The sequence below is a fragment of the Phocoena sinus genome, chromosome 8 (assembly GCF_008692025.1).
Source record: "Phocoena sinus isolate mPhoSin1 chromosome 8, mPhoSin1.pri, whole genome shotgun sequence".
NCBI lineage: Eukaryota > Metazoa > Chordata > Mammalia > Artiodactyla > Phocoenidae > Phocoena > Phocoena sinus.
In genome coordinates this window covers 19225183-19247383 of record NC_045770.1, presented here as the reverse complement: position 1 = coordinate 19247383, position 22201 = coordinate 19225183, and the positions used below count along the sequence as shown (strand labels likewise).

Here is a 22201-nt window from a genome sequence, read left to right as displayed (position 1 = left end):
GTATAAAACAAACAAACAAACAAATTAACAAACAAAACCCAACAACAGCAATCCCCCTCCTTCTCCAAATTTCTAATTTCCTGCACTTAAAACAACTAAGTCCTAGGCTATCCTTATAATTCGAGGATCTTAGGATCTAAATGAAGGATTCGACAACTTTGAAACCCTACACAAACCCAAGATTTTACTTTTATTATTTACTAGTTATTAAAGTATCCTACCTTCCTGATTAAGGAAGGCTGGATGGCAGCAAGGACCGCGGAGGCACAGGCGAGAAGTGTGAAAAGAAGAAATCCCAGTTCTGCCTGGAAGACTGCCTGTGAAAGAGCCCGACTCCTCCGGCAGTTCCACGCCGGGTTTTGCAGGCGGCCGCAGCTGCCTCCCCTGTCTCTCTTACCTCCTTGATGTTCGGCACTATTTGTGGCCGGCGTGGTGGAAGGACACAGTGAGGTTCTCACCCCCGCCCCCCGCTCTCATCCCCAGTTCCATCAAAGCGAACCCGGGCCAGCGCAAGGATCTCCGAGTTGCGAATGTGCTGAGGCTGGGACTGTCACTCATTCTCCGATCAGCGCGTGAACGCAGCTCGGCAGCGGCTGGCAGAAAACAATTCTGCAAAAATAATAATACTCAGCCTGGCAATTGTCTGCCCCTAGGTCTGTTGCTCTGCCGCCGTCCACACTCGCTGCAAGGGAGGGGGGGGCAGAGAATTTACCGCGGCAAGAACATCCCTCCCGGCCAGCACATTACAATGCTGCAAACTAAGGATTTCATCTGGACTTTGTTTTTCCTGGGAACTGCAGGTACATTTTCAAAATTAATATTCGCAATTTGATTTGCTAATTGCACCCTCCCCCCCACTCCTCCCCCCGAGGAACGCTGTTATTTGGGGTGGTTTTACATGGAATGCTAAGAGTGGTCATTTTCGTTGAGCTGAGGAAGGAGCGCGTCGCCCTTGCTGCCCACCCGAACCCTCCCGGACTGCCTGGACTGGGGCAGCCTCCCCGCGTAGAGAGCGCCAGGAGCCCCTCCAGCTCGCCCGCCCTTCCCACTTTGTGTGCCCGCTGAGCTGGGAGCGGAGCAGCCCGCTCCCGGGACGCTGCGGCCGCGCCGGTGATGGGCAGCGCTCCATCCCCGAAGGCGGTGGCGGGCGGCGGAGCGGGGGAGGCCGCGGTTCGGTGGTGCAGCCGCACAGGCTCGGGTTCTGTGGGGAAGGGGCTTGTCAGCCCCGGTTCCGCGAAGACTGAACAATAAGGCCGGGGCAGCCGCCCCCGATCGTTATTTCCCCGGGTCTAATAAAGTGGGGCTCGCCGCCTTTGCGCCTTTACTCCCCGCCCCGGCCGAATAACGGTTTGAAAAATGGGGCGAAATGGGCAGAATTTCAGGGCTGTGTGGCCGTTGTTGCACCCCCGTCGGTATGACGTTAGTTTTTCATTTGCCAAATATCTGGTTAGTTGCAAAGCCTGCTCTCGGCCCGGAGCAAGGAGGGATGGGAGGATCGAGCGCCGCGTTTTGACAGGAGGAAGTGCGGAGGGGCGGAGGGCGAGGAGGGCGTGATCGGGTCTGCCTGGTGTGTGTGTGCGCGCGTGTGTGCGCGTGTGTGCCTTCACACGCACCGCGAGCCCCATGTTGCGTGGTGCGAGAGAAGAATGGCAGGTAGCCGCCCGAAACACCTCGCCCCAGTCTCCTTTCTTTGGGCGAGGTTCCTGACCCTGGCAAAGTGCAAACAATAGGAGCTGGGAGGAAGACAGTAGTGATGCTGCCGCGGGTGGCGGGGGCTGCGCCGCCGCCCATAAAACCTTGGCGGCAGGGAGGGAGGTTTATTTCATTTGGGGTATTTCCATCCCGGCCTCCCTGTAAGATTCTTCAGTGCGTGCCCACCCTTCCCTCCAGCTGCTCACCCCACCCCACCCCGCCCCGCCCCGCCCCACCCCGCCCCGCCCCACCCCAGGATTTGCGTTTTGGAGCTGACGGACGGGGAGGGGGAAGAAAAGGAACAGGAACCGGAGAGAGCTGGGTGGGGTGGGCAGACATTCTCGGTGGGGGGCGTGTGCTGGGAAGCGCCCGAGGAAAGCCGGGCGGAGGGGTCTCTGCGTTGTGGCCGCCGCTGCCAGCTGCCGCTCGAGCTGCCCTAGACGGCCGAACCTGGGTGGGGGAGCGCGCGGGGCGGGCCGGGGAGCACCCAACGCGACCCCTCCCCGGGCGGCACGAGAGCCGCGCTCCGCCGCCACCTCCAGCTAACTCGGGTCCCTCCCATGGCGACCAATCAGAGAGAGGCTGGCTGGGCGGGAAGCCGCGAGAGGCTTTTATTTCGGCGCGGGTGGCGGCCGGGAGCTGCCAGGACAGTCTCCCGGTGCTCCAGCGTAACGGTCTCTCTCGCCCCCCGCCGGGAGGAACCCCGCCCTGCGGCGGGGTCCCCAGCCTGCCCAGTTTCCGAGGAGATAAAATGGAGTCGAGGTGGTTACCGGGAGGCCTCCTGGTCTGGCCCGCCCGTGCTTCCCCACTCGTGCCTCCTTCACGCCGACTTGGAGCATCCCTCCCGCCCCTCTGGCACACACACGCCCGCGGAACCGTCCAGACCGGAGCGTACTGCCTGGGAGGGCGCAGAGGCTGGGCGCACCGACACGCGTGCGCTGACCAGTGGGCAGGGGGCGAAGCTCTGGGCGGGCCGGGGGCGGGGCCTTGGCAGGGGTGGTGAGGAACCCAGTGAGGGGGAGGGGAGGGGGGTCGGCCAACCCCAGCTGGCTTCTCGCTCTACTGGCCCACGTCCCCGGGTCAGCATCCCGTACCCCGCCCGGGCCTGCCCTTTCCCATCGTGTCCGTGGGACTCCCGGGCGCGATTTCCCCGCACTGCACGCGGGGGTGTGTGTCTGGGATGTCCTCTCTTCTAGATAGGGGCGTAACGGTAGAGACCTCATCTTTGGTAGGCCTTTAGGGGGGATCGACCAGACGTCCTTTACAGCGTCGTGATGTGTGTAACTCTTGGTGTTGGGATCCCCAGGGAATCCCAGGTTGGATATTCAAGGCTGCCCAGGCAAGGGTGGCATTCTGACCGGTGTTCTCTGGAAGGAAAGCGTCCTCGTTCGTGGCCCTAGTAACGTGAGGATGGGAAGAAGGCAGAACGGGAAACACATACAAGGTTGCTTAACAAAAGAAAGAAGTTGAGCGGTTTTCCAAAGAGAAATAATTTTCCATTAAAGTATTGTTTTTACCATAGCTTAAAAAAAATGTAGAGCTCAAGTCAAAGGATCAGGACGAAAATAAAAACGAAAACACACACACATACGTTTTGTTGTTGTTGTTTGGCCTGCAGTGTTCTGTTGTCTCCAGGGACAATGGTTGCTCAGTCTCTGCTCCACTGGGCGCACATGAAAATTCAGATGTAAGGTGTGCTCACCTTAATATACCAAAGGAATCAGGTCTGCTGCCCCTTTGTCATTTTGGTGTCTTCTGCTCCTTAGGAATAAAGTGAAACGTTGTGGAATTACACAGCAAATTTGAGTTTATTCTAACTGCAGTTTTAGATGTTTTGTGGAAAAATTGTTTGAATGATCTGGCATGGTTGTTAAGTCATACGTTTATTTGATAATTTTATAATCCTCTCTGCCAGTTTAACTTGGAAGAGTCAAGGAGTGATCAGGACTGCTTTTCTAACAAGTAGCACCAGGTTAAGAACAAAGAACACATTTGCTACCCAAAAACTAGCTTGCGCTGTATTTATAGTATATATAATATCATTTACTAAACGAATTAAGGTATGTTTCAGCGGAGTTCGCTATGAATACAGTTATGGTGAGCTCTATTTTTTCACTGGTTTTCATTTTAATATCAGTAATGTATCTTTCTGAACAAAATTTAATGGAATGTAATAAAGCCATATTTAAGAATGTGGGAAACCTTTTACAACTCTGTCCAAAAACCGAAAAGTTAATTTTCTTTCAACAACTATTAGCATATTTTAAAATATTGAAAATAACCTAAACTTTATTTAAAATTCAACAGAATTAAACGAAAAGAGAATAAAATCCAGACATTGTGGATGCTTGGCCTGTCACGTGTTTAATAGCTCTTGAGTTGCTATTCCCACTACAAAGATTCTAAAGATCTGCCAACTGGGGCTAAGTTTTCATTAGTCTAACACTTAACATTGTTTTTTAGAGTCAGTTTTCAAGAAGCTCCCCCTGTCTTCCCCCAACACACTGAACTTGATGATTTCTTCCCAGATACCTTTACGCAGGATCTGTTTTCAAGAAGCTCCCCCTGTATTCCCCCAACACACTGAACTTGATGATTTCTTTCCAGATACATTTACCCAGGGTCTGTTTTTTAAAAAATAATATTAAAATAGCAGAAAACAGCAGGACACATGCATGTTTAATAAAGGAGGTTCATCCAAGTCTCTATGCTGATTGATTAAACTAAGGGTTTGTTGATTTAAGTGGCTACTGTTTCTCGAGCTTGATAGTTCAAGAACTAAGGCACTAATTGTTTGCCAAAAAAAAATTATGGTGTGGGTGTGCTGTTTGCAAGGACTGTAGGTGTTTAGTCAAGGCAGTAGGAAGAGAGAAAAATTAGTCACTGGGACCCCGAATTCTGAGTTTTGCATAAGTGCTTTACTTTGGAATACATTTATCATTAATTGATTTCCTCAAATAGGTAATATGTCATTTAATGTAAGTAATCTATATTTTTTCTTAATAGGGAACAACATCTTAATTGCCTTTCAAAATAGCAGCATTTCGTCATTCAAATACTAATCTTTAGACATGACAGGCGTTTTTATTTGCTGCAGAACTCAGTTTTGTAAATTACAGACAGCATCTTGTAAACTTTACACTGCTTGAAATACAGGCTTTGGAATTTCTGATCCAAGCACTGAATTTTTTAAGGCGACAGAGCCTCTATTTAATATTAGTTTGATGAATTCCCCACGTTTATGGTCTTCAGAGTTACGGAACTGGGGCTGCTTTCCAGACTGAAAGGGACTTCAGTGCTGCTGGCAGACCTCCAGAAATATTTTACAGACAGTTCTTCCTGTCTTGGTGGAAAATAAGTGATCGACTACCTGTTGCTAAAGAACGGTTTGAACTTTCCCTGCTGATCTTGGGTTTGTGGTGCTGGAGAGCAGAACCAATCGGCAGGGAGGGGAGAGAAGGGACTGGCACCTGCCCCCGTCAGTCCGTCTGGGAACCGTCACCCTGAGAGGAGACAAAGACATTTTAAAAAGGCTCTCCTGCACTATTTAAGTATTGAGCTTCCGAGCACACACATGTCTTATGCTGTCAATATAAATATTTTAATGTAAATTCCATAACTGATGATTCTTTGGTTTAGTCACCTAACGGATATATAGGCTAAGAAACTTTTGGAACATTAAAAGAAGTGACAGGAAATTATACACAGCATTTTTCCAGTCTTAAAAATGAGTTACAAATTAAACGAAATTGAAAACATGACTCAACAGGCCGTGTAATGATAATAGCTCTTTGAGCTTTGAATCAAGAAGACTAAAGGTTAAGATTCCTTTAGTCAAAAAGGAAGAAATAATACGATTCAGAGGAGAATTTTATACATCTCTTCAAATGGTGAGTCTCTGAGCAATATTTTCAGAGACAGCCTCTTAGGAAGAGCGAATGCCCAAGGACCTCTCCGAGTCCTAGTGAATAGGTCTCTGTGAGATCCCAAGTTTTTCATATGAAAAAAACACGTAGTGAAACTATTATCCGTAATCCAGGTAGATGTACTTACTACTATAGAGCAGTGCAATGCCGAAGTCAATCTGAAGGTCAGAGGCACGTCAACTCTAGCCCTTTTTGTTATTACCTCTTGGTGCCAAACCTTAAAACCATTTGCTGATGTAGAGGGACGTAAATTATTTGGCGTTGCCAGTGGTGCCATTACACTCTTTTATTTCACGGTGTTGAAATGCTGTCTCTTGGCTGAAGATCCTCATTAGGGGCCTTGCCTTTTGATGTTGGCCTGGGTGCCAAATGGCGGCTTTTCGGGCACTTTCATTGTATTACACTGTTAGGCCATGTCTGCAGGCAGCCACTGAGTTCACTGTCTTCAGTTAGGTAGACACACTTTTCCCTTCCTGCGGGATTAATTTAGCTTCCAGGCAATCACTCAAAGAGGACTATACTAGAAGGACAAGACATTTGGTCTATGTTGTGTATGTGTGTTTTTGAGTTAAAAAAAGATTTTAATAAACCTGTTAGGCATTCGTGTTCTCTCAGATATATGTAAATATGCTTGCCTTTCAATTCAAAGATTGCCTCACTGGTATGACTTGAAAGGCCTCTGTACAGCTTGTATTCCACTGGATACTCTCCCTGAGTAGTTTTGATTTGAAGCTGCAAACCCTGGCAACATCTGGCCCTGTTTTCCATCCTGTATCATTCCTGAGAGATCTGATTACCTCACCATTTAGGAATATTCATAGTGGTATCGCACTGTTGGAGATTGGGTTACAATAGGTATTCTCTTAAATAGTTCATCAAATATGTTGAGTGCCAGCTTTTTATCATCAGCTCTGTGGGGAATTACAAAGCACCGTGATGACCTATTTCTGCTGTCAAGGAACCCTGTGAGTAAGAGAGCCTAGAGATTAAGTGTGGCCAGCGGCCTAGGGCCCTAGGGTGAAATCCCAGGCACACGGATCCTTTATTAGCTCTTTGATCCCGGGCAAGTCGGTTCCCTTCTCTAAGTTTGTTTCCTCTTCTGTGGAATGGGAAAATTAGTAACACCTACTTGGTAGAGATCTTGTGAATATTTTCGAATGTACATGAGCTGTGCTTATTAAGCAGAAGGAGGGGTGTATATGGGTCTAGAAAAAATAATTATTCAGACATAATGGTCTTGTTTTAGACAGACTTTAAAAAGAATGTAATAGGAACTCTACTTCAAAGATGAGAACGAGATTTTTTTTTAATCTGTTTTTAAATATGCCTACGTGTCTTGTTGGGTTATGAATACTTCAGAGAGAAAGGGGTCTCCTTATGAGGTTGAAAGCCGTTAGCACAGGGATGCATCTGGGTCTCATGGGGGCCAAAAGGTCTACAATTTTGAATGCCCTCTTTAAGGAAAATTCAGTACTCTCTTGCTTTCGACCGTTAGAACAGGTCATCAGGTCCCCATCCCCCCCAGAGCCTTGGAAGGACCCTGTGTAACGGAGGAGCCCATGCAAACTTCTGACCTGCCGTAGCAACTGTGTTGGTCTCCTTGGGCCCACTCGCTTGAGAATACAAGCTAATTGTTCCAATGTGTTAAACATGTACCTTGTAAATGTTGTGTGCTGCTTTGAACATTAGAACCATGTATCAAAATCAAAGTTATTTTTGAAAAGAAAAAGCTATTTGACCTTTATTTTATAGAATATCTTAGGTGAGATCTGAGGTGATTTAATATGTCTCACTGCTGATATTTTTTTGTAAATTACAAACTGGAATAAAATAAGGTAATTGATATTATTATTCAAATGAGTCAAACATAAGTGCCCTATTGGTGAGGCAGGAAGAGGTTTGCCAGCTAAAGGCATATGATACTGGAGAAGAGACCGAAGGTTTAGCTATCAAAGAGGGAATAAACTGAATATATAATCCCAGTAAGTGTGTCTTAATCATCACTGCACAATTCACAGAGTGTTTGATACGCATTATATCTTTTAATCTTCATATCTTTTATTCGGTAAATATTTATCAAGCACTTACTGGGTGTCGGGTGCTAGGGATACAGTGGTAGACTAAACATAACATCATCCCTGTTACCTAAACATACATCATCCCTATATAGAGCTTCTAGTCTAATAGTGTGGAGGAATATAGACATTAGCAAAGTAATTCACACACATCTTTATAATTATATATTCTCATTAAAAACTAAGGAAAGGAGAAGGGTGCTATGAGAGATTATCGGGGGGGAGATCTTTCTTTGGGTAGTTGAGCGAGTGAGCAGGTAACATTTAAAGAACTCTCTGTGAAGTAGGAAGGACAGACGCTCTTCTCGTTTTAAGGCATAGTTGATTGACTACTTAACAAACATTGGTTGAATCACAACAGATATTCCTGACTTCCTTAATTCAGTGAACCTTCCTGAAGCCTTGTGATGGTCAAATAGTTTCAGGAATTGTGCTCAGTTTTGGGTTATGAAGTCAAGTAAGATATGCCTCTGCTTCTAGAGCTCACCATCTAGTGTTGGGGAGAGACATACTCTACTTACAAATAGAGACATGAATTAAATGCCATTGGAGCACAAGGAAGGAAGCAATTAACCCTGCTTGGGGCTCCCGTGAGCTGGGCGTGGGGCACCAGTTTGCCTTCGCTGGGTGGAACAGGAAGAAGCGGTGATTCAGCAGAACCAACACACGGAGATATGAATATATACAGTCACGTTTGGGGAACAGTGTTGGTACCTGGGGAGAAGTGGCCAGACGTGAGGAGAAAAACCAGTTCTCTAAGGGCAGATTGTGTTAGGTCTTGAAATAGAAACTGGGTCTAAGAAGGGGTAAGTGATTTACACAGGTGAAGCTGGGACTATAACTTAACATTCGTTGGCTGAATTTCATCCTTTTTTAAAGTTAGGATAATTTGAATACATATAGCCTTGGAATACGTGCCAAGCAAATGTGAATTTGCTTGGCTTCTGGGCTGACCGATCTGATGGAAGTGAGGCGGGCAGTGGTAGATGGAGGGCAGTATCAAGAGCTTTGGAGTCTGACAGGTCTAGGCTGAGGTCACTGTCACTGACATTCTGCAAGGTGCTGCCCTTCTGAGCCCGCTTCCCCTGTGTAAGATGGAGAAAATGACACCTCCCTTACGGATTTTGGTGAGCTTAAATAAAATCACATATGTAAAACAGGTAATATGCTGTAGGTACTCAATATACCTATACCTTCTTTTAAAAGGTTCACTCTGCATGGAGGTTTTATTTGAAATCTTTATTAAACGGGTGTGCTGTGAATGTGATGTGCAGAGTTCTGGAGGCTGAGGGGAAAAACAAAATACATTTAAGCAAGTTACACCAGGCCTGCAGAGGCTTTCAGATGGCTGGGGAGAAACCACTTAATTTGTTCAAACACTTAATCCTGAAAGGTACTATGTGAATAAGTGCCTAGAAGGAAGGAGACAGGTAACAATTGTGAGAATTGTTCGGAAAGGCAAAAATTGTCTTGGTTGGTTTAAATGTTTGGAAAAAGATGTGGCAGAGCTAGTACTTGAACTGAAGCTCTGGGGACATAAGGATAAATAAGAGGAGGAAGGACCCAGCTCTCTGTCGGAGGAGAAGCATCTAGGTAGAGGATTATTGGTATTGAAGAGCAATGAAAGCAGACTGGATATTGGGACAAATCTTATTAAAATTTTAAATGCTGTGCAAAGGAGAGGGTGCTGCTGGAGATGTAAGAGAAATCATTTAAAAAAATATTTAAGAGTATAGTCAACTACAGCAATTGAATGTCGGCTGTGCTAGGCTCTGTGTTTGTTGCCAGCTAGGAATTAGCAGAGAATTAAGTAGGAGCAAATCAATAGAGATCGTTGCAGTCCTTAAGGGGAGTTTTGGTTTTATGCGGCAGCCACTATAGTGGCTGGACAAAATCATGAGTTGGTAAAAGGATTTTTGCTGCATTATGAAAAATCAGCTAGATGATGGAGGACCCAGAGGCTAGGAGATAGGAGAGCCAGTTAAAGCCACTTTGAAGGCCAGTGAAGTCTAATGAAAGTCTTTTGCTTTATGGGGTAGGAAGATGTGTATGTGGGGAAATGAACTGTTGGGCTTAGATTAAAAAGATTTGGGTTCAAGATTTCACTCTGCCACCAACTGCCTAGTGAATCTGTGTGAGTCACTTAATATCTTCGAACTGTAATTTCCTCATTTGAGTAGGAGAAGCAAATAAAATAATGTATGTGAATGCACTGCAAACCAAAACACTTCACAACTCTATCTTTTATTAATAGACAACGTAGCTGGAAAGTCTTATAAAAATTAAATTCTATATATCAGAGGGGCTTGTTAAAGAAATCCAACTGCGATATATTTTAAAGAACAGATACACTTGTAATGGCTTTGGATAAGGATAAAAAGGACACACACAGCTGACATGTTGGAGATGACAAATCAACCAGAAGAGCTAGATGATAGGTCCAAAATGGTAGCTGGCTGAGAGAGAGAAATAATTTGAAGCTACAAACCCAAGGTAATGAAATAATCATGGTACTGTCAGTATGACGGGGAACGGAGAAGAGGGGTTACCTTGGGTGAAAAATGGATAACCTCAGTTTTATACACATTAGGTTTTAGAAAAAATTTGGACATCCTAGTGTCTTAACTTGTCTGCAGGTCAGCATTTTTCAGCCGTGGGTGGTGAAATCTATTCAGTTGGCTTCCACTAGCATTAAAAAGAAGGAAGGAATAAAAGGAAGAAAGAAGGAATGGAATAGAATAGAAAAGAGAGTGTGTCTTATGTAGTGAGGGTAGGTATTGTTTTGTTAAACTTTTGTTGACCCGGTTGTGATGGAAAACATATATCATGTTATGACTCAGGTCAAAAAAGTTAGAAAGCTAATCCTCATAGATGGAGGAATGTAGGACTAGAGAAAAGGTAAAACTATCTGTAGTGCAGAGAAGGGACAGGATAGAGATTTAATGGGTTTTGGGGGAGAGCGAGAAGAGAAGTAGTGACAGTGAAAATACTTACTGAGCATCTCCGAAATCTGTTAGCTGCAGATGTAAAACAAAACCCCAGAACTCTCAAGTACAATTCCTTGATAGCAAGAGAGCTTACTGTCTAGTGGAGAAAGAAAAGACAACTGGGAATACCGGGTGGCATTTAAAGCTAGAAATGTGGCTAAGATTGTCGAGGCAGGATAAAGATTACCTGTGCACCAGGGGAGATTGGAACTCTTCTCAGTGTAAGTGAGCTCTGAAGGAGGTTGTAAAGGAAGGATTTAGCGTGGATGAGGTACCTTACTTGTGTGTTTGGAAGGAAGCCCAGCTAAGGAGACCAAGAAGACTGAGAGTCATAGTAGTCTATATTTTTATCCTCTTTTGGTGGAGAGAAAACACCATGAATTAGAACACATACATTGTGGAGTCTTTATCACACCCGAAGTATTTATGTTGTTGTGTTTATGTAGCATCTAGAATGGTACCTTGTCCATAATTTAGAAAGTGATATTGAACAAAAAAAGGTAACCAGAGCCTCGTGGTATGAATGCCTAGGTTAGAGAAGGATGATAATGTTAAGTGGAAGAGTTGGAAACAAATAGTATTTATAAGCACGATCCCAATTTTGTTTTAAAAAATCTCTTTCACTTCTTAAGACTGGAAGAAGATTAATTTTTATACTATCTGAGCTTTCTCTAATGAGCTTTATGTTCAGATTGCAAAACAAATAGTGCAGTAAAAAAGAGGTAGGTAAGAGTATAAGGAGGATGAGACTCAAGTAGCATCTTTGGATTTGGAGGAGAGTGGTGTTATTAGAATAATTTCAGTTGGATGGTGAAATTCGAGTTCTTAGAATCAAAGACTGAGTAAGAGCTGATATCCTGGGCACTTGACCAAAAAGAGGGGGAGAAGAGGTGTTCGTTGGGAAGGCTTTAAGCTGAGGGCCATCTGGGCACATGTACCTGCACACTGAGGGAGAGAGCCAGAAGAGGTTGGCGAGGCAATGCACCTACCTTTTAAAAAATTTCAAAACATTTTTATTATTGCCAAAGAAATCCCATGCCCATTAGTCATTACTTTTCTTGCAAAATCTTTTGAAGTCTGTTCTGCCTGTCACATATTGGATGCATTGCTTTGATCAAATCAGCAAAAGAGTGGAAATGGTTGAGATTGACCACTTTTCTAATGTTCTTTTATTCATATTTCATCTGCAAGTGTCCATTCTGTCCACGTGAGACACTGCCAGTCACCAGTTAAGCTGCAGTTGCTGTATGATATTTAGATTTAGGGCACAAATGGAAACCTTAAAGGTCTGCTATCCTGAGCATGAGAAGATCTAAATTCAATACAAACACTTTGATTTAAGTTATAGTTATAAATTATCTTCCTTTTTTTAAAATTGGGGTATAGTTGCTTTACAATGTTGTGTTAGTTTCTCCTGTACAACGAAGTGAATCAGCTATATGTATAAATATATATCCCCTCCCTCTTGGACCTTCCTCCCCACCCACCCCCAATATCTTCCTTTCTTAATTTAGTCTCTCTTTTTGGTGTTTTAGCGGCAGTGCATACTTTAGGGGGCTCTCTGTAGGTCTTTTATATCAAACTTGATTTTGAAAGGTGGCTCTCCTGCTGTCCATGGCCTTGATCCAGTAATTTAATCTCTGCAACACTCAGTTTATTTATGTGTGAGACAGGGATAATAATACCCACCTAAAAGTGCTGTTGTGAGGACAAAATGAGGTAATTTATACAACTGTCTGGCACATAGTAAACTCAAGTCATTTTTTCCCCATTTCCCTTCTTTCTGCTAAAGTTCACAGTGAAGGGGTGTACAGTTAGTGCTGGACTTAGATATTGATTATAATTAGAATCACAAATTTTCCATTTATTTTTCATCCTCTGAGAGTTCAGCATTGAACTCACCATGAGTTGCAGCTGAGTTGGAAATGCTGTGGCTGATTGCTTAGCTGCTTTACCTTCCATGAAAGCAAAGTCATCTTGATTTTGAGAAAAGTGGAAGTTTAAAAAACAAATTGGTTTGTATAGATTCTGTTTTCTATTTGCATAGAGTTAATATTAAATCTGTCAATGGTGGAGCCATAATATTTGAAGTAATGGTTGCTGATAAAGAACCTACTGGTGATACTTGATTAAGATGGAAGTCATTTGTGTGGCAACCTTTATATTTTGGAACATGAAGAATGAAGAATTAAGGGAAAAAGTGAAGAAGTGAAGGAATTCAGCCTCTAGATGGCCAAAATACATATCCCCAAAGCCCATGCACTGGATTGTACACACTTGACTCATAGGGAAGCCCTAAAAGCCCTTAAACCTTTATTCACAAAGAGCCCATATATTCTTAATTAATTTCCTAGATTCTACCACATTTATAAAGATTCCTAGATTCAGATTAGAATCAAATGAAACATGACCACTAGGTACAGGTACACTGATGGTAAGAAGATGTAGTAACTTTGAATGGATGGAAAAATTATGAATCAGACCCAAGAACACAAAAAAGCATGTCGGTCTTAGCCGTTTAGTGTTTGGCTTAAAAGGAAGCCCTATACAACACAAATGCCAAGGGAATGTCTCTCACACAGTGTAGTATAAATAATGCCTATTTACGACTAAACCTCATTTTCAAGCAGCAGGCAACAATTATATGGACACAGTTATTCAGCATGTGTCTTTAGTGTTCAGCTCTGTACTAGGTGCTAAAGGAGTTAGGACTGTTTCTCCATATAGTTGGAAAAATAAATCAAACAAACGTAGATACCATTATCTTCACCAATGGCAATGAAAGAGGCAATGTAGTTAGTGTTACTCATCTGGAAAATCTACTCATGACACATTCTAATCCCCAAGGATTTAGGACAAAGGAGATTTCATATTTCATTCTTATAAAGTGACTTCGTTATACTGTTTGGCTTCTCAGCTTGGCTTGAAGCCCATAGCTATTTATTTACCATTCAGATAAGGTGGGCCAGCTAGTTTGTTTCTTCTCTGCTAAGTTATACTAAATATATCTTGAGATTAAAGATCCTAGTCAAGCAATTGGACTTAATTGGTTGTCATGCCTCCCTTCTTTCTTGAGTTTTTTACTTTTAGCAGAATGAAATGTCCATGTTTAAAAAGTCAGTTTTGGGCTTCCCTGGTGGCGCAGTGGTTGAGAGTCCGCCTGCCAATGCAGAGGACACGGGTTCGTGCCCCAGTCCGGGAAGATCCCACATGCCACGGAGCGGCTGGGACCGTGAGCCATGGCCGCTGAGCCTGCGTGTCCGGAGCCTGTGCTCCTCGACGGGAGAGGCCACAACAGTGAGAGGCCCGCATACCACAAAAACAAAAAACAAAACACAAAAAAAACCAGTCAGTTTTATAAGACTTGTAACAAAAAGCATTAGCCCCCTTCCCCAACCCTTTATACTCCTTCTTACCCCTCCAACAATTGATTTTGACTCCCCTAAAGTAACCACTTTCTACTCCTTTAGCTGCTTCCACATTTTTTATCTCCATATTTATACTTTCTTAATTTTCTGTCTCAGGTATTATTTATTGACTTTTTCCTGTACGCACTGCCCACCACCTCCTACTTCCTTTACCTTGGCCTCCCAATATAGCAATTTTTCTATTTTTGGTTAAACCAATATTTAATGTTTACATTATTATGACCAAGTAAATATTTTTCACAGCTGAGCCTTATGTATGCTATGATTTTATTCCTTCTACAGTTTTCTGGATTGTTTTAGAGTTTATTATGGCCTCAATTTTCTTTAGCTTAGTTTTCTACATACCCATCATTAATTCATGGTCAAGTTCTCAAACTGAAGTATATATCCCCTCTCAATATGTTAAAACATGGTTATTTTTTTCTTCCTCTCAGACATGTATCCTAGACCTAACCCTTTTTTTTCAGTCTAGACTATAAGTTTTCTAGGCTGGTGGCAGTTAATTTATATTTGCCTGATATATAATTCTGTACATTGGAAATTGTTTTCCCTGAGAGTTTTGAAGGTGTTCCTCCAGGTTTTCTAGCTTTCTGTGTTGCATTTGTGAAATCCAGTGCATTCTAATTCCTGATAATTTGTATGAAACTTGTTTACTTCTCCTATAGAAGACTTTAGGATTTTTTCTTTATAGTGTTCTGAAATTTCATTATGATGTGCCTTGATGTAGGTCTGTTTTCATTTATTGGGGTAGATTCTCAGTGGGCCATTTTAATCTGGAAATTCATGTCATTCAGTGCAGAGAAATGGTCCTACCTCATTTATTTGCTTTTTCATATCTTTTAAATTTCTTTTTCTGGAACTCTTACTCAGAAATTGGATTGATTATCCGACTTTACTTATCTTCTATCTCTTACTATTTATTTCTTTGTCTCATCAGGCCCCATCCCTTATTTTCTGGGAGGTTTTCTCAGTTTTTTGCCAATATTTCTATTGAATTTTATATTCAGCTGACATATATACCATATAAAACACATAACTATATAAGCATATATTAAACATTTCTAAGAGCTTTTATGTGGTCTTGATGTTTCTTTGGTAGCACCCTCGTCTTGTTTCTTGATGCAATAATCTTTATATTGCTGAGTATTTTAGAAAATTTTCCTGTGTCCTGTATTGTCTCTTTTTCCTTTGAATTCCTCTTTATTGTTGGGTTTAGTATCTCTGCTGTGTTTCATATTCTCTCATTTCATTTCTGAAATTCTAATGGTCCCTGGCTGTCTATTGGTAATTAAAGGTGAGACACTGAAAAGCTGTGGGGAAGCTCCATGTGGGTGGGCTTCGCCGCAGAGTGATTCTGCAGAGATCCGGTCCCTTGGGTGGGGGACGTCTGCATCCACTCATTAGTACCTGTGTTTTGTCTCGTGCTGATCAGCTGAAGAGAATCCAACATTTTGCAAATTATAGGGTATAAGTATTCTGACTGTTCTTTTTCTCTAAGCTGAGTGGGAGAAATGGTTTGGGGGTATTTTATTCAGTTGTCAAGATTTCATTTAATCCTCCTGTTTGCAGTGGGGCACTCTGACCTCAACAATGCCTGGTATCCCCAAGAGCAGAGTCCCTGTGATTTAACTCTCCATTAATAAAAATGCAGTCTTTTACTGGCGTGAAGAAGAGTGCAGGATGGGAGATAAGATAAATGGCTGCAACCCTCCTATGGGGTATGTGTGTGTATGTGTGTGTGTGTGTACACGTGTGTGTGTGTTGGGTTGAAGTTAGTAGTGTGAGAAGGCGTGTGGTAAGAGGAATTGTGAGTTTTAATTTTGGAGCAGACTGTGAGAACCCTCTGGTGACCTGTCTCTTTCAGTGTTCATAATTGCTACAAGTCAAAGCCTATTTTTGAAATCTTTTATCTCACGTGGTTTAGTATGGAATTTTTGAGATTGGAAGAAGCTTGCACAGTTCTTAAAGGAAAGGGTAAAGGCTCCAGGGGTGCATCAAAGGCAAAGACCTAAGAAGATGAATGTTAAGGCAACTTCAAGGGAATTGACAATTCAGGGAGTTAGGGCCTGTCTCAGATTGTTGAAGAACCTTTTCTGAACTAAGGAGCCCTCAGAAGATGCCAGGGTGGCCTGAGATCCCACATTTTTTTGGATATAAAGACATGGGCTTGGCAGTGATGCTGCAAACCAGAATAAGAGCAGTTTCACGAACACATTTGCAAATGGCTGTGTCCCAGACTTGTTGGGTAGCAGAAACATTCACTTAATTTAGTACTTACGGAATAACTACTATGTTCTGTGTAGTTTGTCTAAGATGAATGAATTCAATAGTTTCGTAAAAAATTCTAAACTACTTTCTGAACTGTTTTTGGTTACATTTGTAATATTTATTCCTGTGGAATGACACCAAAGACAACCTTGAAGTGTCAGAAAAAAGCTAACCGAGAGTTATTTATTCCTTTCTCAGGTTTTCCCTTTTGTGTATGTAACTTATAGTTACTCATGACATGTTTAAAATTTTCATCCAAGAAAACCATCTGTCATAATGAAGCAAAAAAGGGACATTGTATGATATTCTTTGAAGATAAGAGATTGAAAATGAGTCCATTAACTGCCCTTGATTACAGTTTGAGGTCATTTTCAGCTAAATTGGTTTTGGAATCAGAATTTAAATTACTGGTCAGGCTCAATTAAGATAACTGGTCATGCAGACCGTTCATTCCCCTTCCTCCCTTCTCATAAAAGAATATATTTATGGTTTATAGTTCTTCACAGCCATTATCAGGCATTATTTTTTAGAAGATAAAGATTTCACACATTAATTGATTTAGGTATTGGAGAGTAGTTTTGTGTCTAAATAAGAAACCTGGATAATCATTTATTATTTGGTTTTCTAGAGATATTTACACCAGACAATTTTGAAGTCACTGGGAGGTAAATCGATATATTACTCTGTTATATTTTTGCTGCCCTGTTCAATATTAAGAGAATAGCTATCACAGACAACCTCGGGCATTTACATTGTATTATTTACATACCATAACAATCAGTGTTTAGTGCGGTATATTTTCAGCAAACATAAATTATAAGTATGTATAATTATTTTAACAATGTAGGTATGAGTTTCTAAATATTAAACTTTTTGTTTGTAATGAGTGGGTTTAAAATTGTATTCTCTTTTAACTAACTCAACAGGAGAGATTTAAAATGAGGAGTTCCACTGTTAATTTAGTCTTCACTTTCATCTTTTTATTTACTTATAGACTAGAACAAATAAATTCATCTGTTTCTTCTGTAACTACAAACTTCTTAACTTGGAATTTAAAGGTACAAAAGAAGAAAACAGTGTAAACCTACAGTGAATATGGTGGTGGTAAATATGGGGTTGGTTACGTATCTGGTGATGTCTGGAGAATCTGGGCAGGTAAGGGACTCGCACTAGCTAGACACTCCAACTTCACAAGGAAACAACTTGAGTGACTTGCTGATGTCCCTGAAATGATGCTCTTATCTATCCTAGAAGAAAACTGATGATATGCAGGTGTCACAATCAACTCCTCTTGTCCTGTCATCACATGCCCTGGGATTTGGGTCTATTGGCAAGAAGATGGATTTGATTTAGGCCATAATTAGTATTGACCTACATATAATTTTGAAATATTTTGACTGAAATTCAATTTGAAGCCAAAAGTCTCATCCATATATAACATCGTGTCTTAAAACTCTAACTATAGAGGTTTTTTAAAAAAATGAACATAAAAATCAAATTTACATTTTGACGTTTAATACATTGAATAGAAAAATTCATATCCAGAGCAAAACATTTGAGTTGTTGATGATTTTTTTGGTTTGAAATATTAGGCGGGAAAGTCAAGTAGTTGTATGATTGGAATCTCTTCCTGAGACTAGGTAGATGGAGATAGACCACCCCCCAAAAAAAAGAGACACAAGTAAAATTTTTAGTAAGGAAAGTCTAATATTATATCTGCTAGTTTGCATTTTCTTGGAAACTTTGGTAGAAGTCACCAAAGAAACATTAGAAATGCTTCCTAAATTATTTTGAGATTAAATGTGCATATGTACGCAATCTGTAGATTCCATTTTCTTTGTGATATTGTTTTATTGAACAAATTCCATTTAATTTTCTATCAAAACATAGCCTTAGCCTTATATTGAATTTAACAATAGTTTGTAAAAATCGTAAGTTTTATAAAGGCACACACATATAAGTTAGATGGGTTACCATTAAAATGTAATTTCTTAGTCTTATTTTGGAATTTATAATAAATTTTTAAAATCACGAGTTTGCCAAAGGTATATGCCAGTCAGGTCTTGCTATTTAAAAATGAAGTGCTGGGCTTCCCTGGTGGGGCAGTGGTTGAGAGTCCGCCTGACGATGCAGGGGACACGGGTTCATGCCCTGGTCCGGGAAGGAGTGGCTGGGCCCGTGAGCCATGGCCGCTGAGCCTGCGTGTCCGGAGCCTGTGCTCCGCAACGGGAGACGCCACAACAGTGAGAGGCCCGCGTGCCACAAAAAAAACAAAACAAAACAAAAAAAAACAACAACAAAAAATGAAGTGCTGTTTCTTGAAAAGAAGGTATAGCTTGAATCCTGTTTCACACAAGTGAGTTTCCTAGATTTGGGGGAAAAAAATTAATATATTGGCATCCATGGTTGACCATAAACTTAAATATAATACAAAAAGTTTCAAAATCTAAATTGTCATTGTTTACAAAATATTGGCAAATTAGAGCTAAAGCACTTGGCATTATTGTTATTGTGTAATCTGTTTAAAAATAAACAGCGGAAATAATTGTCGAAACCTCTGGGTTTAGAAAAGCTTGTTGGTGGTTCTTCACATCCTCCTAAAAAAGCAGGCTGTCGTTGCATATTAATCACTCTGTGAAAGGAAGCTTGCCTTATTTGCATTGTGTATGCACCAAGAAGTCCAATAGTGTGCCTGAGAAAAAAATGGGGGGATTGTAATTGTTGTTGTCAAAAGGGTTTTTATTCCATTCAAGTGGAGAAGCTGAATGCTGGAGAATTAGTGCAGTGTTTTGTGGAAGAAGAGTCCCTTTTGCCCACTGCATTTCATGTGGTGCAACCCCAGTGGGTTAGGATCCTGAACATTGGGGTGAAGAGGAGAGGCCTCATCTTCCTTGGATGCAACTGATGCCCCTGTAGATCTCTGTAGTTTTCCAAGAACTTGTTCTGAATCCCAAAAGAGTTAAATTGAGATTTTGGCGATATTTATAATATTGGAAATCTCAGGGGGATTAAACATGAACAAAAAACGTCTGCGTCTTAGTGTTTATGTTTTGGGGTGTAGGGTAGAGATACATAGTATAAAATTAAGTGAATTATGTAGTAGCATGTTTTTGAGAAAATGTGTTATTTAGTTAACACCTTGCAGGTATAATTTGCCCCCCAAATTGATTTTAAGTGATTTCTTTGAAATTATTTTAATAATGGCATCTTTGCTTCATTGTATTTTCAGACTCATTGGTTAAAAATAAACACTGAGAATAAGCAGCAGAAATGTTCTTAATGTTATTGAGGCTTTCTCTTAATAAGATCTCATTATTAGGTGAGCTACTTTTAGTTCATCTGTGTTTCTCTCCTTCCCTGGCCAAACACATCTCCCTGAAGGCTTTTCCTGATCTCCTAATTCTAGTCAGTTCTAGCTGGCACCAGCCTTGTGAGCCAGTATAGTTTCCAGAACCTTGACATGTACATTAGTTATTTTGGCGGTCTGTTACTTTAGGTTGGTTTAGTATCCTTTACTTGTTTTTAGCATCTTAAAAAAAATTCTGCACAGTCTATGGCATTCCCAATTAGACTTTGAATTTTACAAGGGAGGGAATGTGCCATTATCTGTGTACACATCTTTTGACAAAATGATTATGTGTAATCATAGAGACAAAGCTTATTATTCTAAATGGTTTTGTTGAATATTAGCAGGTGGTTAACTGATTTAAAAAGTTGTACGCAGGGCTTCCCTGGTGGCGCAGTGGTTGGGAGTCCGCCTGCCGATGCAGGGGACGCGGGTTCGTGCCCCGGTCCGGGAGGATCCCGCATGCCGCGGAGCGGCTGGGCCCGTGACCCGTGGCCGCTGGGCCTGCGCGTCCGGAGCCTGTGCTCCGCAGCGGGAGAGGCCGCAGCGGTGAGAGGCCCGCGTACCACAAAAAAAAAAAAAAAAAAAAAAAAAAAAAAAAAAGTTGTACGCAGGTTTTACTTGCCTTTGGTGTATTTGGCTTCAGTGTAAGTCCTTTTTATTGCCTTCTTCAATATTGTACAGATTTGGTTATTTGACAGTTGAACACAGATCCTCTGATGATACCATTTATTTTATTTGAATTGCTTCCTGCAATATTCATGTCTATGGAAATTGTGTTTAATTGGGGCTCATGCAGAATATTTCATAGACACATTTAGTGTGTGTTTGGGTTGTTATTCTAAAGAATGTCAGGAGCCAAGATGTAGTTTGAAAAAGTGGGACCAGTAGAGGCTGAAAAAGCATTTGACAAAGTGTGACACCTCTTCATGATATAAGCACTCAATAAACTAGGAATAGGAAGAACTATCTCAGTCTGATAAAAGGCATCTATGAAAACCCAGAGCTAATCTAAAAGTGACCAATAGGCACAGGAAATATACTTGGCATAATTAGCCATCAGGGAAATGCAAATCAAAACCACAATGAGATACTACTTCACCCTCACTAGGATGGACCTAGACAATATCATGCCCAGTGAAATAAGTCAGAGTAAGACAAATACCGCACGATCTCGCTTATATGTGGAATCTAAAAAATAATACAAATGACTGTATATGCAAAACAGAAGCAGACTTACAGACATAGAAAACAAACTTTTGGTTACCAAAGGGGAGAGGGACAAATTAGGGGTATGGGATTGAGAGATACAAACTACTATGTATAAAATAGATAAGCAACAGGGATATATTATATAGCACAGGGAATTATAGCCATTATCTTGCAATAACCTATACTGGAATATAATCTGCAAAAATGCTGAATCACTGTGCTGTACACTTGAAACTAATATAATACTGTAAATCAATCAAGTATACTTAAAGACAGATAATAACAATGTTAGCAATGATGTGAAGAAATTGGAACCACCATACACTGCGGGTGGGAAGGTAAAACGGTGCAGCTCCTTTGGAAAGTAACCTGGCAGATCTTAAATAAAGTTACTGCATGATCCAGCAGTTTCACTCTTCTAAGTGTACACATACATCTGTACCAAAACTTGTACACAAAGGTTCATAGCAGCATTATTAATAATAGTCAAAAATAGAAGCAACTGGGGCTTCCCTGGTCCTCCAGTGGCTAAGACTCTGCACTCCCAATGCAGGGGGCTTGGGTTCAGTCCCTGGTCAGGGAACTAGATCCCACATGTTGCAACTAAAGATCCCGCATACCACAGCTGAAGATCCCACATGACGCAACTAAGACACCTGGCGTGGCCAAATAAATAAATATTAAAAAATAAAATAGGGAGATTAAAAAAAGAACCATTAAAAAAATAGAAGCAACGGAAATGTCCATTTACTGATAAATGGGTAAAGAAAATGTGGTGTATCCATACAATGTAGTGTTACTCAGAAATAAAAAGGATGAAGTACTGATACATACTATAACATGAATGAGCCTTGAAAACATTATACCAAGTGAAAGAAGCCAAACACAAAAGACCACATATTGTATGATTCCATTTATCTGAAATGTCCAGGATAGGAAAATCCATGAAGATAGAAAACAGATTCATGGCTGCCTAGGCCTGGAGGGTTGGAGGGAAACGGGAAGTGACTTGCTGATGTGTATGGGTTTTTTGGGGAGGGGTGATGAAATGTTTTAAAATAAGACAGATTGTGATTATGGTTGGACAGCTGTGAATATACTAAAAACATTGAATTGTATAGTCCATTTGGGTTAATTGTATGATATGTGAATTATATCTCAGTAAAGCTGATACACACACACACACACACACACACACACACACACAGAGCTGGTATATGCTGTCATTTGGAGGGAAACAAATGAACCAGAGATTTTTTTCCCAGTG

The 22201-nt window shown here is 41.5% G+C and overlaps 1 protein-coding gene across 9 annotated transcripts in view; it reads left to right on the top strand.

Moving 5' to 3' along the window:
* Positions 1-528: 528 nt before the first annotated feature.
* Positions 529-22201, top strand: part of NCAM1 (neural cell adhesion molecule 1) — a 325913-nt gene continuing 304240 nt past the window's right edge. For 5 of the 9 annotated variants that reach the window (XM_032639644.1, XM_032639642.1, XM_032639648.1 and 2 more), the window contains exon 1: positions 606-800. In XM_032639644.1, coding sequence (XP_032495535.1) covers positions 749-800 — 52 coding nt within the window. In that variant the 5' untranslated portion in view covers positions 606-748. Of the gene's footprint in view, positions 801-22201 lie in introns of all 9 variants that reach the window. The other 4 variants (XM_032639641.1, XM_032639649.1, XM_032639643.1 and 1 more) reach the window with 4 other exon arrangements.